The sequence below is a fragment of the Monopterus albus genome, unplaced genomic scaffold (genome assembly GCF_001952655.1).
Source record: "Monopterus albus unplaced genomic scaffold, M_albus_1.0 scaffold436.1, whole genome shotgun sequence".
Lineage (NCBI taxonomy): Eukaryota > Metazoa > Chordata > Actinopteri > Synbranchiformes > Synbranchidae > Monopterus > Monopterus albus.
Genome location: NW_018128316.1, coordinates 360968 through 374529, shown reverse-complemented (window position 1 = coordinate 374529; position 13562 = coordinate 360968). Strand labels below are relative to the sequence as shown.

General features: G+C 41.9%; 1 protein-coding gene across 1 annotated transcript in view; it reads left to right on the top strand.

Annotated features, from left to right (window-relative positions):
- slc1a4 (solute carrier family 1 member 4) overlaps positions 1-6217 on the top strand; it is a 19136-nt gene extending 12919 nt beyond the window's left edge. Inside the window, exons 4-8 of the mRNA XM_020587042.1 lie at positions 426-592; positions 758-991; positions 1798-1992; positions 2203-2337; positions 2927-6217. Coding sequence (XP_020442698.1) covers positions 426-592; positions 758-991; positions 1798-1992; positions 2203-2337; positions 2927-3161 — 966 coding nt within the window. The 3' untranslated portion in view covers positions 3162-6217. The remainder of the gene's footprint in view (positions 1-425; positions 593-757; positions 992-1797; positions 1993-2202; positions 2338-2926) is intronic.
- Positions 6218-13562: the final 7345 nt, after the last annotated feature.

Sequence of the window (13562 nt, the reverse complement as noted above, 5' to 3'; positions counted from 1 at the left end):
GGCATGTCCCACCGGGAGGAGGCCCCGGGGAAGACCCAGGACACGCTGGAGGGACTATGTTTCTCGGCTGGCCTGGGAACGCCTCGCCATTCCCTCAGAGGAGCTGGAGGAAGTGTCTGGAGAGAGGGAAGTCTGGGCATCTTTGCTTAGACTGCTGCCCCCGTGACCCGGTTCTGGATAAGCGGAGGAAAATGGATGGATGGAGATATTATTCAGATTTTCAAAGAAATGATACATATGTTGAAATTGAGACACTAAGTTTTATCCAAATCAGATTTGATAAATGTGTCAAATTTTTTGCATGGCTGGAGGTCATTTCTTCTTGAGTCTGTTTTTCCATTTTTAGTTGAACCAGTCATGGGGTTTATCATAACAGTCTTTTCATCTTTTGGTCTCTTACTGTGGGGCTCTGCTTTGTGTTTCAGGTGCCTATTGGTACAGAATCAGATGGCATGAATATCCTGGGTTTGGTTTTATTTGCCATGGTGTTTGGTGTAGCACTGAGGAAACTAGGAGACGAGGGGGAGGAACTCATCCGTTTCTTCAACGCTTTTAATGAGGCCACCATGGTGCTGGTGTCCTGGATCATGTGGTGGGTAGGATTTTACAGTAGTATTTATAGTATTTATAGTGGTATATTTGGACTACATCAGGTGATATTATGTGACAATACTCAATGTGTTAAAAATGTTCATATAAAAACCTTATTCCTTTCAGCCTCGTGCTTCCCAGTAAAGATTTACTGCTTGTGTCTCAGGTATATCCCTTTTGGCATCATGTTCCTGGTGGGCAGTAAGATTGTGGAGATGGAAGATGTGGTTCTTTTGGTCACGAGTCTGGGAAAATATATCTTTGCTTCTATCCTGGGCCACATTATTCATGGAGGTATCATCCTGCCTTTCATCTACTTTGGCTTTACACGCAAGAACCCCTTCAGTTTCCTAGCAGGCCTCATCACGCCCTTCACCACTGCCTTCGCCACTTGCTCCAGGTATACTGCAACATCAGGAGGGTCCCTGATGAACTGTTGACTGTACAGAAAGGGAAAAATGAATTTTTACATGTATGTGAATTAAACTTTAATAATTTAGTTTTAAAAAGTTAAAATCATGAGCAATAAAATGGAAAACAACAAAAGTTGCCAAAGGGGTGCATCTCCATGAAATTACAAACACAGGAGTAGTAAGGCAGACAGTTATCATAAAATGAATAAAAGGTTTCACCCTTTTAGCTTTAACTTTGGACACCCGTACACTTTAGTCCCCAAATTGGTAAAGGTCAGCAGCAAAGTATTTGGTATGATCTTTGTTCCAAAACTATCAATAGGGCTTTAAACATTCATTCAGTTTTTACTTTAAGACTTTAAGGATCTGAACTATATCAAATGATTTTACTAAGTTAATAAGATGGCAGTACAACCTCTTTAATGTCATACAACAGTCTTTGACAAGGAAGTGGCTCATTCATTTTTTGAAAGACAAGTAGAAGAACACTTACAATCTTATATTTTCTCAACAGAAAATTGTTTTATTGGACTTGGTATACTGTCTTATGATGTTCTAAAAGACATTTGAATAAATGTTCAGTGGCATAAAAACTAAAAAATATGACCTGTTCAACTAGCATCTTGAAGAATGTTTTGAATAAACATCACCTGCACCTCATATAAACAGTTGACATTCATATGGCTTGCAGTAATTTGGGGATAAAGTTTGAAAAGCTTAAATGTATGGAGGACATTTTTTTTCTTTTACCTGATTGGCTGATAAAGAGGAAATTTTTTCATTCTCTCACCAGTTCAGCAACCCTTCCTTCTATGATAAGGTGTGTTGAAGAGAATAATGGTGTGGACAAGCGCATCAGCCGCTTCATCCTTCCCATTGGGGCCACAGTTAACATGGATGGGGCAGCCATATTCCAGTGCATTGCTGCCATCTTCATCGCTCAGCTCAACAATGCTGAGCTGAACGCAGGACAGATCTTCACCATCCTGTGAGTTCTGGGGATGATTTTAAAAATGTTTATTTCATCATGGTGACTGTTAAATGATGAAAACAAACTCAAAGTTAATAAGACAACTTCCATCCATGCATTATCCTCCACTTATCTGAGGTCGGGTCGCAGTGGCAAGGGGATAAGCTGACTTGTGCTATGAGAAGCATGTTTTTTTTATTCATGCCATTATTGAATGATTATTTCTAGTGTGACAGCCACAGCCTCCAGTGTTGGTGCAGCAGGTGTCCCAGGTGGTGGGATCATCACCATTGCCATCATACTGGAGGCCATTGGCCTACCAACCAATGACCTGTCCCTCATGCTGGCTGTTGACTGGATTGTGTGAGTAAAGCCTATACACCCTGTGACTCATATAAGAAAAAATGCAAAACTACAGTAGGTTGATAGAGTGAATGAAAGGGAAAATGAAAAGTAAAGGACTGCTGTAATTTATCCAAGCGCCACTGGCTTGGAGCGACAAAGGAAACAGAAATAACTGTAGGTTAAACATAGTTTACAGGGTTGTAATTGTGCAAAAGTGCCTTTCAAAACTCACTCCAGGAGCCCATTCAGTTCACATGTTTCTGGAACAAAAACATCAGAGTTATAAAAATAAGACATAGCACCTAAAGAAAGAAACTGTTGTGTGTGTGTGTAAAATTTTCCAAGTAATAATTTTATCTATCTTGGGAAGAAATTATGATTCATCATTTTTCCACTAAATTGAAAAAAGTGCATGTTAAATAATGAGTTCAGTTTTTTCTTTTATGCTCAAAGAGTAATAAAAACACTGAGGGAAAAAACCTGACTGTGGCTTCCATAATTCATGCATGAATGGGCTAAGAACAAAGAAAGATGTGTGGATTGTTTACGCCAAATGATTTTGGTTAAACAGATGAAAGATGACTATTAATGTCCATTTTGTATACAGGGATCGTACCACCACTGTGGTGAATGTGGAGGGTGATGCTCTGGGTGCTGGAATCCTCCACCACATCAACCAGCAGGAGATGAAGAAGCAGCAGAAGCAGCAGGAGGGGGAACTGGCAGAGGTTTGTGTGGAAGCAGTGGCCAACATCCAGGCAGAGGAAGAGACCTCGCCGCTTGTCACACACAAAAACAAAGCCTTAGGGGCCACACCGGAGGCTATCGAGTCTGTCTTATGAACTCAGCAAGATCTTCTTCTTGCCTACTGACCTTTTGACCTTTCAACACTTCTGACAATGCTGCTGATGGGACACAATTCTGACTTGTTGTCAATTAAAAAAAACAAGATCACTGGGGTTTCATTTGAGAGGACAAAAAAAGTGCCATAGTAACAGTCAGTCTGGAGCACTGGCGGTCACACTGCACTTAGTGCTGCTGTTGTGCTTTAGAAATTTGATCACTTTGGTAGCTGGGTTTCCATCCAAGTATTTTAAGGCAGATTATGGTATCATGAATTAGAAATATTAATTTTGAAAACTTTTTCAAACATTTTTGCACTCAAAGCTCATTTTTTGTATTTTTAAAATTTTGATTACAGTGATGGAAACACACTATGTAAAATACTGGAAAATCATTCCCATATATTCCTAGTTCTGTTGGTTTTGTGTGATGCTCAAAGTCATAAGTTTGTACATTAGAACATCATCAAGTGCACTTCTCTGTTATTTTCATACAGCAAATACAATGACCAACATTATCTATAGAACACTAACAGCTTGTCTGACAAATGCCTGTCGTAGCTTAATTACATGTTCAGGAAGCCTGTTCAATGACAATCAGTTGGTGGAAATGTAATTTTCTTTAAATTCTTTAGACAACTGGTTAGAAACAAACATCTTTGAACTAAAATGGCAACTTTTGCTCTTAGGTTTAAATTGTTGCTTGTCATAATCCAGGGAGATGTTTACAAGATGTGCCCAGACCTCTGTTTGCTGACCATCAATAGACAATGTCAAACATTAACCCTCAAATGAATTTGGATTATTTTTTGGACAAGCTTCACTCTGTATGTTTAACTAGTTACACACTGGCCCAGTGTGATAAAGCATTTTGAGCATTGGCCTTTTTGAAACAGTATGTTAACATGCACTGCCATTATGGTCTCATGGAAAAACCCAGTGACATTCCCAACCAATCCTATAAATCCTTAAGTAGAACATTAGGTTATTTCAATATCACAGTTCTCTAAATCTATAATATCCATAGAAAATGGAAAAATGCAACAGGATAGGGTACATAATGTTAGCTGCACTCATTTTCCAAGCATGGTTCTCTAATTTTGTAATGACAGTGATACACATTTGCTCCTACTGCCTGTGTACTAATAATGGCTACACTGTGAACTCCCAGCCATCTTACAGTAGCTACTGCACCTCTTAAAATTGTTGTTGATTTGTTGTTGCTATTTTGCTTACTTATTTGTAACAAAATAACACACTAATTTTCCTATCTATTTATAAAATTTGCTATAGCTTTGTTGTTAATTGTGCTTTCAGAAATAAACTCTTTATGATAAAATAGCCTCAAAAGCAGCTAGCTTGTTTAGGGATTTGCTTTCTAATTAGTCACCTAAAATAGTTTGTAGCCATCAGTTAGCTATGATTAATGCACTTATTTTTAGCTAGTGTTTGTTTAGCTGATGTTCAGTTAGCTAACCTGATACCTGAGTTACCTTGCAATTGTAACAAACTAAACAGATTGTACTAAAAAATTTATTTGTGGTGAAAATTACCCCCCAGTCAAAACCAGAACAGATATTAAGTTAACCTTTTTAGTCTTGTTGAGAGAGAAAATAAGTATCTACATAAATGCAACCTGCTATTGTTGCCCAAAAGATGAAGACCTACAATATGGCTGCCAGAGGGTGAGTTATTTGAAGGCATCTTATGGCACACAGTTAATTTATTGTCATGGGACATAATTGCAGTTGATTGAACATTAGATTTCAAGTACTGTAAACACACTTTGACATTGTGACAACACTCCAGTCTCCCATTTAGAGAAAACACACACTAGAAAGTCACTCATAAATCAAAGCTTCATGAAATGTTTACACACACTGGAGCAAAATGTATATAGTGAGTTCACATCATACTCTATGCCATTGTTTTGTTAATCCATCCTCTATTATCAGAGCGATTTTACTCTGTGCTGTCTCTGAGGTTGCACCATGAGGTTATCCTTGCTTTTAAGACCCGAGGAGACAGTTTGGTGTGTGCATCATAAGCTATCACAGTCCATCAGTCTTACGTACTACCAAAACCACCAAGTTCTTTCTCTCTTAATGGTTGAATTTTACGGCAGAAATGAACTCAGTGAATGATCACTAACAACATTTTTATTCAGTCAACTGGATAACTAGCTGTGGTTGCTGAATCACTTTAAAAGGGAACACCTGCCATGGCTTAATCTGTGGGATTTTTAAGTGTAGATACAGCTCCACCTAACTGCCTGGTATAGTTAACTTTTTGATGACTATAAAAAAAGATTTGATATGAAGGATCCTGTGCCAAATTTCTAATGGTTTAACATAAATTCTCCTTGTAGGATACAAGAGGATGAGCCTGTGCTGTCCTCTAGTGGTGACAGGTGTTAATGTGAATGTTCAGTAGTGAAAAAGTTGAGGTGGCTGCATCTCATAGCTTTTGTGTCTGTCTGAAATGCTAGTTTTCAGCTGACATTGTTGAATGATATGAGTGGTAATATCTCCTATTTTTTTGAACTATTATTTAACACTCATAGGGCACAACTAATTGTACTCAGTCTTGTGATGTTAGTGTATTTTGAAGTGAAGACCACTTTAAGGTGAATCTTTATGTATGTGAAATTAATTTCATTCATGTTGCCATCACTATTTGTCTGAGATGCTCATTGTGATGTGGTGCTGCTGCTGTAGTTTTGGATCACGGTGTGTATGTTGAAACTGTCTGCTAACATGTCAGAAAATTTTACTCATTGCCATTATTTGAGATTTTAAAAAATCACTTTTGTAAGCTAACATCTGCTCTGTTAACCTAAGTCTGAGTTTTGTGACTAGGTTTTGTTGAGTATGATATGAATGATATAAATTTATTGTAATTATTTTAAGTTTTTGTATTATTTGAACTTTCACCTATTGATATGATAATTTTTAAATTGCTAAAAATGCACTTAATTTTTGTGTTCTTCTTTTAGGAATAGCTGCTATCTTGCCTGTGCCATGTCGGTGTCTAACTCTGTACAGCTGACAATAAAAAAATTCATGCTACCTAAATGAGAAAATGTTTTTTCCCCCTTCATTATTAGTTCATAGTATTATTCAGGGCATTATACTGTACATGAGATCTGTGTCAGTGCAATCTGTGATGCGTGTACGCTAGAATTTGAATGTCTGCTTTTGATGCAAACATTTTATTCATCCATCCATCCATCTTCATCCGGGTCACGGGGGCAGTAGCCCGAGCAGAGCCTCCCAGACTTCCCTCTCCCCACACACCTCCTCTAGCTCCTCAGGAGGAACCCCAAGGCGTTCCCAGGCCAGCCAGGAGACATAGTCTCTCCAACATGTCTCGGTTCAGCCCCAAGGCCTTCTCCCGGAGGGACATGCCCGGAATACCTCCCCAGGGAGATGTCCAGGGGGCATCCTAAACAGGTGCCTGAGCCACCTCAACTAGTTCCGCTCAACGTGGAGGAGCAGCGGCTCTACTCTGAGCTCCTCACGGGTGACTGAGCTCTGCCCCCTATCCCTAAGGGTGCGCCCAGCCACTCTCCGGAGGAGAGTGCCACTTGTATCCGCGATCTCATTCTTTCGGTCATGATCCCCATAGGTGAGGGTAGGAACGTATATTGACCAGTAAATTGAGAGCTTTGTCTTATGACTCAGTTCCTTCTTCACCACAACGGACCAGTACAGAGACTGCATTACTGTGGACACCGCACCGATCTGTCAACCTGCCGCTCCATTTTTCCCTCACTCATGAACAAGACCCCAAAAGCAATCCACCTTTTTCCGACTGAGAACCATGGCCTTGGATTTGGAGGTGCTAATTCTCGTCCCCGCTGCTTCACACTTGGCTGAAAACCCCTCCAGTGCACACTGTAGGTCTTGAACTGATGAAGACAACAGAACCACATCATCCGCAAAGAGCAGAGACAAGATTCTGCGGCCACCAAAACAGACACCCTCTGTTTCCGTTTGGGGACCTAGAACCTAGAAATTCTGTCCATAAAAATAATGACAAGAATCTGTGACAAAGGGTGGAGTCCAACACGCACCGAAAACAGGTCTGACTTACTGCTGGCAATGCAAACCTAGCGCCTACTCCAGTTATACAGGGAACAGACAGCCCATAAAAACGAGCCCCGCACCCCATAATCCCGAAGTACCTCCAACAGGATGCCATGAGGGACACGGTCGAATGCCTTCTCCAGATCCACAAAACACATGTAGACTGGTTGGGCAAACTCCCATGAACCCTCCAACACCCTAGTGAGGGTATAAAGCTGGTCCAGTGTTCCGTGGCTGGGGCGAAAACCACATTGTTCCTCCTGAATCCAAGGTTTTGTCAGGTTTGCCCGGCTGCCCCTACTTTCTCACTCCCCTCTCTCTGTTTTCACTGCCTTACCCTGATCACGTTTTCCTTCACACCTGTTTCTTACCCCCAGATTACCACCAGCTGCACCTGATTAGTTTCTCCCTATTTAGTCCCTGCTCTTCGTTCACTCCCCTGCCAGTTCTTTCTAGCATTTTTCAGGCCCGTTTGTATCTCCATCATTCTTTTTGATCTGTGTTAGTTTTGGTCTTATCTCCTTCTCTCCAGCTGCTTGGATTATTCCCTCCTCACCTTTATCACTCCTTCGAACCACGGACCTCCTCTGCTCTGCTTCATCCCCACCTTGCAGGTCGATGCACAGTCTACTACTTACAGTATGTACTCTTGCTATTTCTCTTCAGTACTATCCACCACGACCAGCCCAGGAGTGAGTCCCAGTGTCCGCAGCCCGGTCCTCTTCTCATCATCTCCTTCATTGACTGTGTACATCTCCGAAGCTCGACACCCGGTCCCCGTATTACTCTCCTGTTTATTTCTTGTCACATATTTCAGCACTGTAAATAAACTAGCACTGTCTGCATCGAAGTCAGCCACCTGGGTCCGTCTATTTTTTGTGACTCACTCACTTCTGTGTTCGAGTCACCCTAACAGGTTTGACTATCGGCCAGATTCTCCTCTCCAGTACCCTGGCATAGACTTTCCCGGGGAGGCTAAGAAGTGTGATCCCCCTATAGTTGGAACACACTCTCTGGTCCCCCTTCTTAAAAAGGGGGACCACCACTTCAGTCTGCCAGTCCAGAGGCACTGTCCCCGAGCTCCACGCAATGCTGCAGAGGCGTGTCAGCCAAGACAGCCCCACAACATCCATAGACTTGAGAAACCCAGGACAGACCTCATCCACCCGCCGAGCCTTGCCACCAAGGAGTTCCTTAACTACCTCGGCAACTTCAGCCAGGGTAATGGACAAGTCCCCTCCCGAGTCCCCAGACCTGGCTTCCTTTATGGAAGGCATGTTGGGGGGATTGAGGAAATCTTCAAAGTACTCCTTCCACCGGCTGACAACATCCTCAGTTGAGATCAGCAGCACACCACCTCTACTGTAAACAGTGTTGACAGAACACTGCTTCCCCCTCCTAAGCCACCGGTCAGTTCTCCAGAATCTCTTTGAAGCCAACCAAAAGACTTCCTCCATGGCCTCACCAAACTCCTCCCATGCCTGAGTTGTTGCCATGGCAATTGCCAGGGCTGCGTCCTGCTTGGCCTCTTGGTACCTGCCAGCTACTTCAGGAGTCCCATGAGCCAACCAGGCCCAATAGAGCTCCTTCTTCAGCTTGACAGCATCCCTTACTTGCGGTGACCACCACCATATTCGGGAATTGCTGCCATGACAGGTCACGGAGACCTTACGGCCACAGCTCAGAGCAGCTGCCCCGACAATGGAGGTGAGGAACATAGTCCATTTGGATTAAATGTCCCCAGTCTTTCTCTGCAATTGTTTGAAGCTCTGTTGGAGGTGGGAGTTGAAGACCTCTCTGAACGGGGTTTCTGCCAGACATTCCCAGCAGACGCTCACTATATGCTTGGGCCTGCCAGGTCTGTCCATCTTTTTCCCCCGGCATCAAATCCAGGTGGTGATCAATTGACAGCTCAGCCCCTCTCTTCACCCGAGTGTCCAAAACATATGGCTGAAGATCAGAGGAAATGACTACAAAGTCGATCATCGACCCCTGACCTAGGGTGTCCTGGTGCCATGTACACTGACGGACACCTCTATGTTTGAACATGGTGTTCGTTATGGATAAACCATGACTAGCACAGAAATCCAATAACAACTCACCACTCGAGTTCAGATCAGGGAGGCCGCTCGTCCCAATCACGCATCTCCAGGTATCACTGTCATTGCCCACATGGGTGTTAAAGTCCCCCAGTAGAATGACAGAGTCCCCCATGAGAGCACTATCCAACAGGGACCCTAAAAACATACTCTGAACTACCATTAGGTGTGTAAGTACAAACAACATTGAGACATTCCCCGACCCGAAGGCGCAGGCAAATGACCCTCTCATCCACCAGAGTAGACTCCAACACCTGATGACTGAGCTGGGGGGCTAAAAGCAAGCCCACACCAGCCCATTGCCTCTCCCCCTGAGCAATGCCAGAATAGAGGAGGGTCCACCCTTTGTCGAGAAGAATTGTTCCAGAACCCAAGCTTAGTAGAAGTGAGCCCGACTATATCTAGACAGTATCTCTCAATCTCATATCAGATATGTTCAGCATAAAATAGCTAAAAACATATCGATATTGGCAAGGGTTAGACATATGCTGGATGTGAAAGCACTTCGCATTTTGTATTCTTCATTGATTTTACCATACTTGGAGTATGGCGTTGAAAACTGGGGAAACACTTACAAAAGTTCACTGCAACCATTGTACATATTACAAAAAAATAATTTCATCTGCTGCTGTTGACATAAAGGAAGGGGGGGAGGAGGAGGAGGAGAGGAGCTCAGAGCCTTGTCATTAAGGGCTTTGTATGTTAGGAGAAGGGTTATATATAGGTTATATATTATTTATAATGTGTGCGTTTGTGAAGCAAGGAAGTAAATTTACTTGTCGAATATATATTTTTATGTTTAATTACAAAGTTTAATAGTATATATATATAGGGATCACACCAATGGAGCTTTCATACAGTCTAAATTGTTAAAATTCTTTGATTTAGTGGGATATAAGACTGCTGTGTTTATGTATAAGGCCAGGAACAATTTATTACCTGGTGGAATCCAAAAGTTATTTGGTGAAAGGGAAGGGGGATATAACTTAAGGGGTCAGTTAAATCTAAAAGTTCATGCTATACGAACAACCAAAAAAAGATTTTGTATTTCTATAAGTGGGGTCAAATTATGGAATGATTTAAGTGTGGACATGAAAAACAGTACTAGAACTGAGGAGTTTAAATATAAATATAAATGTATGTGTCATTCAAGATATATGCAAGAATTAGAGATTTAATCAAGAATGCATGAAGGAAACACTTTGTTTTAAGTTTTCTGTGTATTACTTGTTGGTGAAGAAGAGAATTTACTATGTTTAGATACTGCTTGCAGCCAATGATGCATGAAAATCTTTGTATAAGATGATGTTCTGGGGTAGGACTGGATAAGTCTGACTTCTTCCTACTCCATTCAAACATGTGCTGGGTATAAGCAAACTGATTCTGGATTAGCAGTGGTTGGCTTTGTGTAATTATGTGTGTGTGTTGATGTCATTTGTTCTGCATGTTTGAAAGAACAAAATCAAAATCAAAAACCTCCTGCACCAGCTCAGCCTCCTTCCCGACCAGTGAGGTGGCATTCCAAAAAAACCAGAGTTGGTGTCGGCCAGGCACTTGGCCCCGGCCACTGCCCAAAACACAATGCACTGGCCCCCTACGGCCTCTCCAGCAGGTGTTGGGCCCACCAAAGAGTGGCTCCATGTTGTGGTTTTGCGCTGAGCCCAACCAGGACCCGTGGGTATAGGCCTGGCAGGCCTGGCTCTAGGGTGGGGCCCCGGTGACCCCATACTGTGCAGGGTAAACGTGAGCCTTGATTTTTTGTTCATCATAAGTGGCCTATGAACCGCCCTTTGTCTGGTCTGTCACCCAGGACCTGTTTGCCATGAGAGACCCTACCAGGGACATATAGCCCTCGACAACATAGCTCCTGGGATCATTCAGGCACTCAAACCCCTCCACCACGTTAAGGTGTCGGTTCCAGGGAGGGGCAAACATTTTATTAAACCAGTTCATTGTTAATTTTTCCCCAATTTCAAATTCCCATTTTAATTTCTGATTAGGCCTATTTATTCTGAATCAGTTGGGAAAAATTTTCTTTGGTTGAACATAGAACCCAGCTATTAGGAACTGTCAGGCTTGGTGCATAAAGCTGGCAACAATGTCGATAGTGAACTCAATTACAATGCCAGACGAGATTAAGCAGAACGCTACCTCTTTACTGAGATAACTGGTCACAAGTAACTGTATACAATGCAGAAGGCTGATAAACCAAGAAACACACTCAGGTCGATAATACTGTATCAGTCCAGGGTCGGTGCCGGCAAACTCTCACAGCCAAGGAAATGATAGGTCAGGAAAGGACAGTCCATAAGTCGGTGCACAGAAACCAATCAGAATCAGGAGGGTTTAGGCAGTACTCAGTGGTCAAATAGGCAATCAGAGGTCATAACTAGAATAATAGGTGATCAGAGGTCATAACTAGAATAATAGGCAATCCAAAGTCATAACTAGAATAACATGCACAAAGAAACGCTGGAAAGTCTGAACAGGAGTCTAGAACAATCTGGAAGCTTCTTGGTGGGAGGAAGCTGCCTATAAAGGGGTGAAAACAGGTGCAAGCAATTGTCACTGATGAGGGTAAAGAGTCCATAGCTGAGGTGAGACTGTAACAGGAAGTGGTGTCAGAATAAAAGCATGATACTGGAAGCAGGGGGGACAGAATCATGACAGGAACAATGTGGCTCAATAATTGTCAGGGAATTCACTGTAAACATAACACAGAAATGTTATTAGCATCACCATTTGAAATCATAAAATAATTTATTATTCTTTAAAATTCTGAGTTGAGCAATCCTATCCTGATCCTAGCATTGGCATTTGAACACACTTCTACCTTTGTGAGGACATTCATTTACATAATGCATTCCCTAGCCCCTTATCCTAACTTTCAATTTGAGATCATCAGGGGAAATGCTCCTTACAAACCCAGAAGTTGCCTGAGGAACCTGATGTGTTTCAATTTTCTTCACTATCAAGATAAAAAAATGTGAAGACAGGTTAGTTTTGCAGTGTCCAGAGAGGGAAACAGTCATCATATTGAAGGTTGCAGTCTTCATATAGTGGTTTACTGTCATATAAACTGTGCTGCTTTCCAGCCGTTAATTAAATCGTATACACACTTGAGAAATATGAGCAATACAATTTAGGTTTGCTGCGTTTTTAGACAAGGGCAGATTGTAAACTTCCATCAACTGATGTGTTGTTATTGCTTGTGAGAAGAAGATGGAACACAGACTGTGTAGCACTTTTGCTTGGGAAAAAGAGGACAAATGACTATCAAAATAATTTTGATCCCTAGCGACATCACTGATGTGATATCTATACAGGCTTTGGATACCCTGGCAAGTAGGACCAATCATAAAGAAAGTTTTACACTCTCAGCAGGCTTCCATCCTCTGTCTGAATCCATGACGCTGCCTTCCAACACCAGAAGATGGAGTCCTAGCTGCACTTCATTCATCTATGGATTTTGTTGTAGGCTTGCTGAAGCTCTTGTATCATTTACTGTATATCATTGCTGTAAAAAACACAATGAAATAAACTACAGTATGCGTTGATTGTTGCCGTGTTCACCCTTGTGTATTTCTCTGTCAGTTTCAGTCTTTATTACCTCTGATAATACTCATTCTGTAGTAGCCATTTGTACTGTCTGGGCCAAAATGTTCCAGCATTTGTTTACAGTAACACCAAACAGTCTTTACTAGGTTTTTCTTGCTATAATAAAGCGGAAACACTTTGTGAAAGGGAAAGCATTTCTCCTTGTAGAAACAGCCTGTCCACTCCCTTGTCATTACTGCTCACACTGGATCACAGTAATGAACCAGCAAGGAACAGCACACTTTATTTCTCCCCTCAGTGCCCTGAAAGTCACTCGTGTTTCTCCTCTTTCCTCCGGTCTATGCTGAAGTTTTTACCAGTCTGTGGATGATTTACTAAGAGGACATGCTATTAACTAGAGAAATGCATTTCCTGTTGAAAATGCGTGTGGATGCTATTAAAAGCTGAAAGATTGTCCTGAAAATGCCTGAAATCAATTGCTGAAACAGCTGAAAGATGAGACAAAATGGCTGAGATTCTTTGTTGAAACATTTGAGAAGAAATGGCTGAGGTTCTTTGTTGAAACAGTTGAGAAGAAATGGCTGAAGTTCTTTGTTGAATAATCTGAAGGATGAGATGCAATAAAGTAGGAATGGCCTTGAAGAGCTGAACATTTT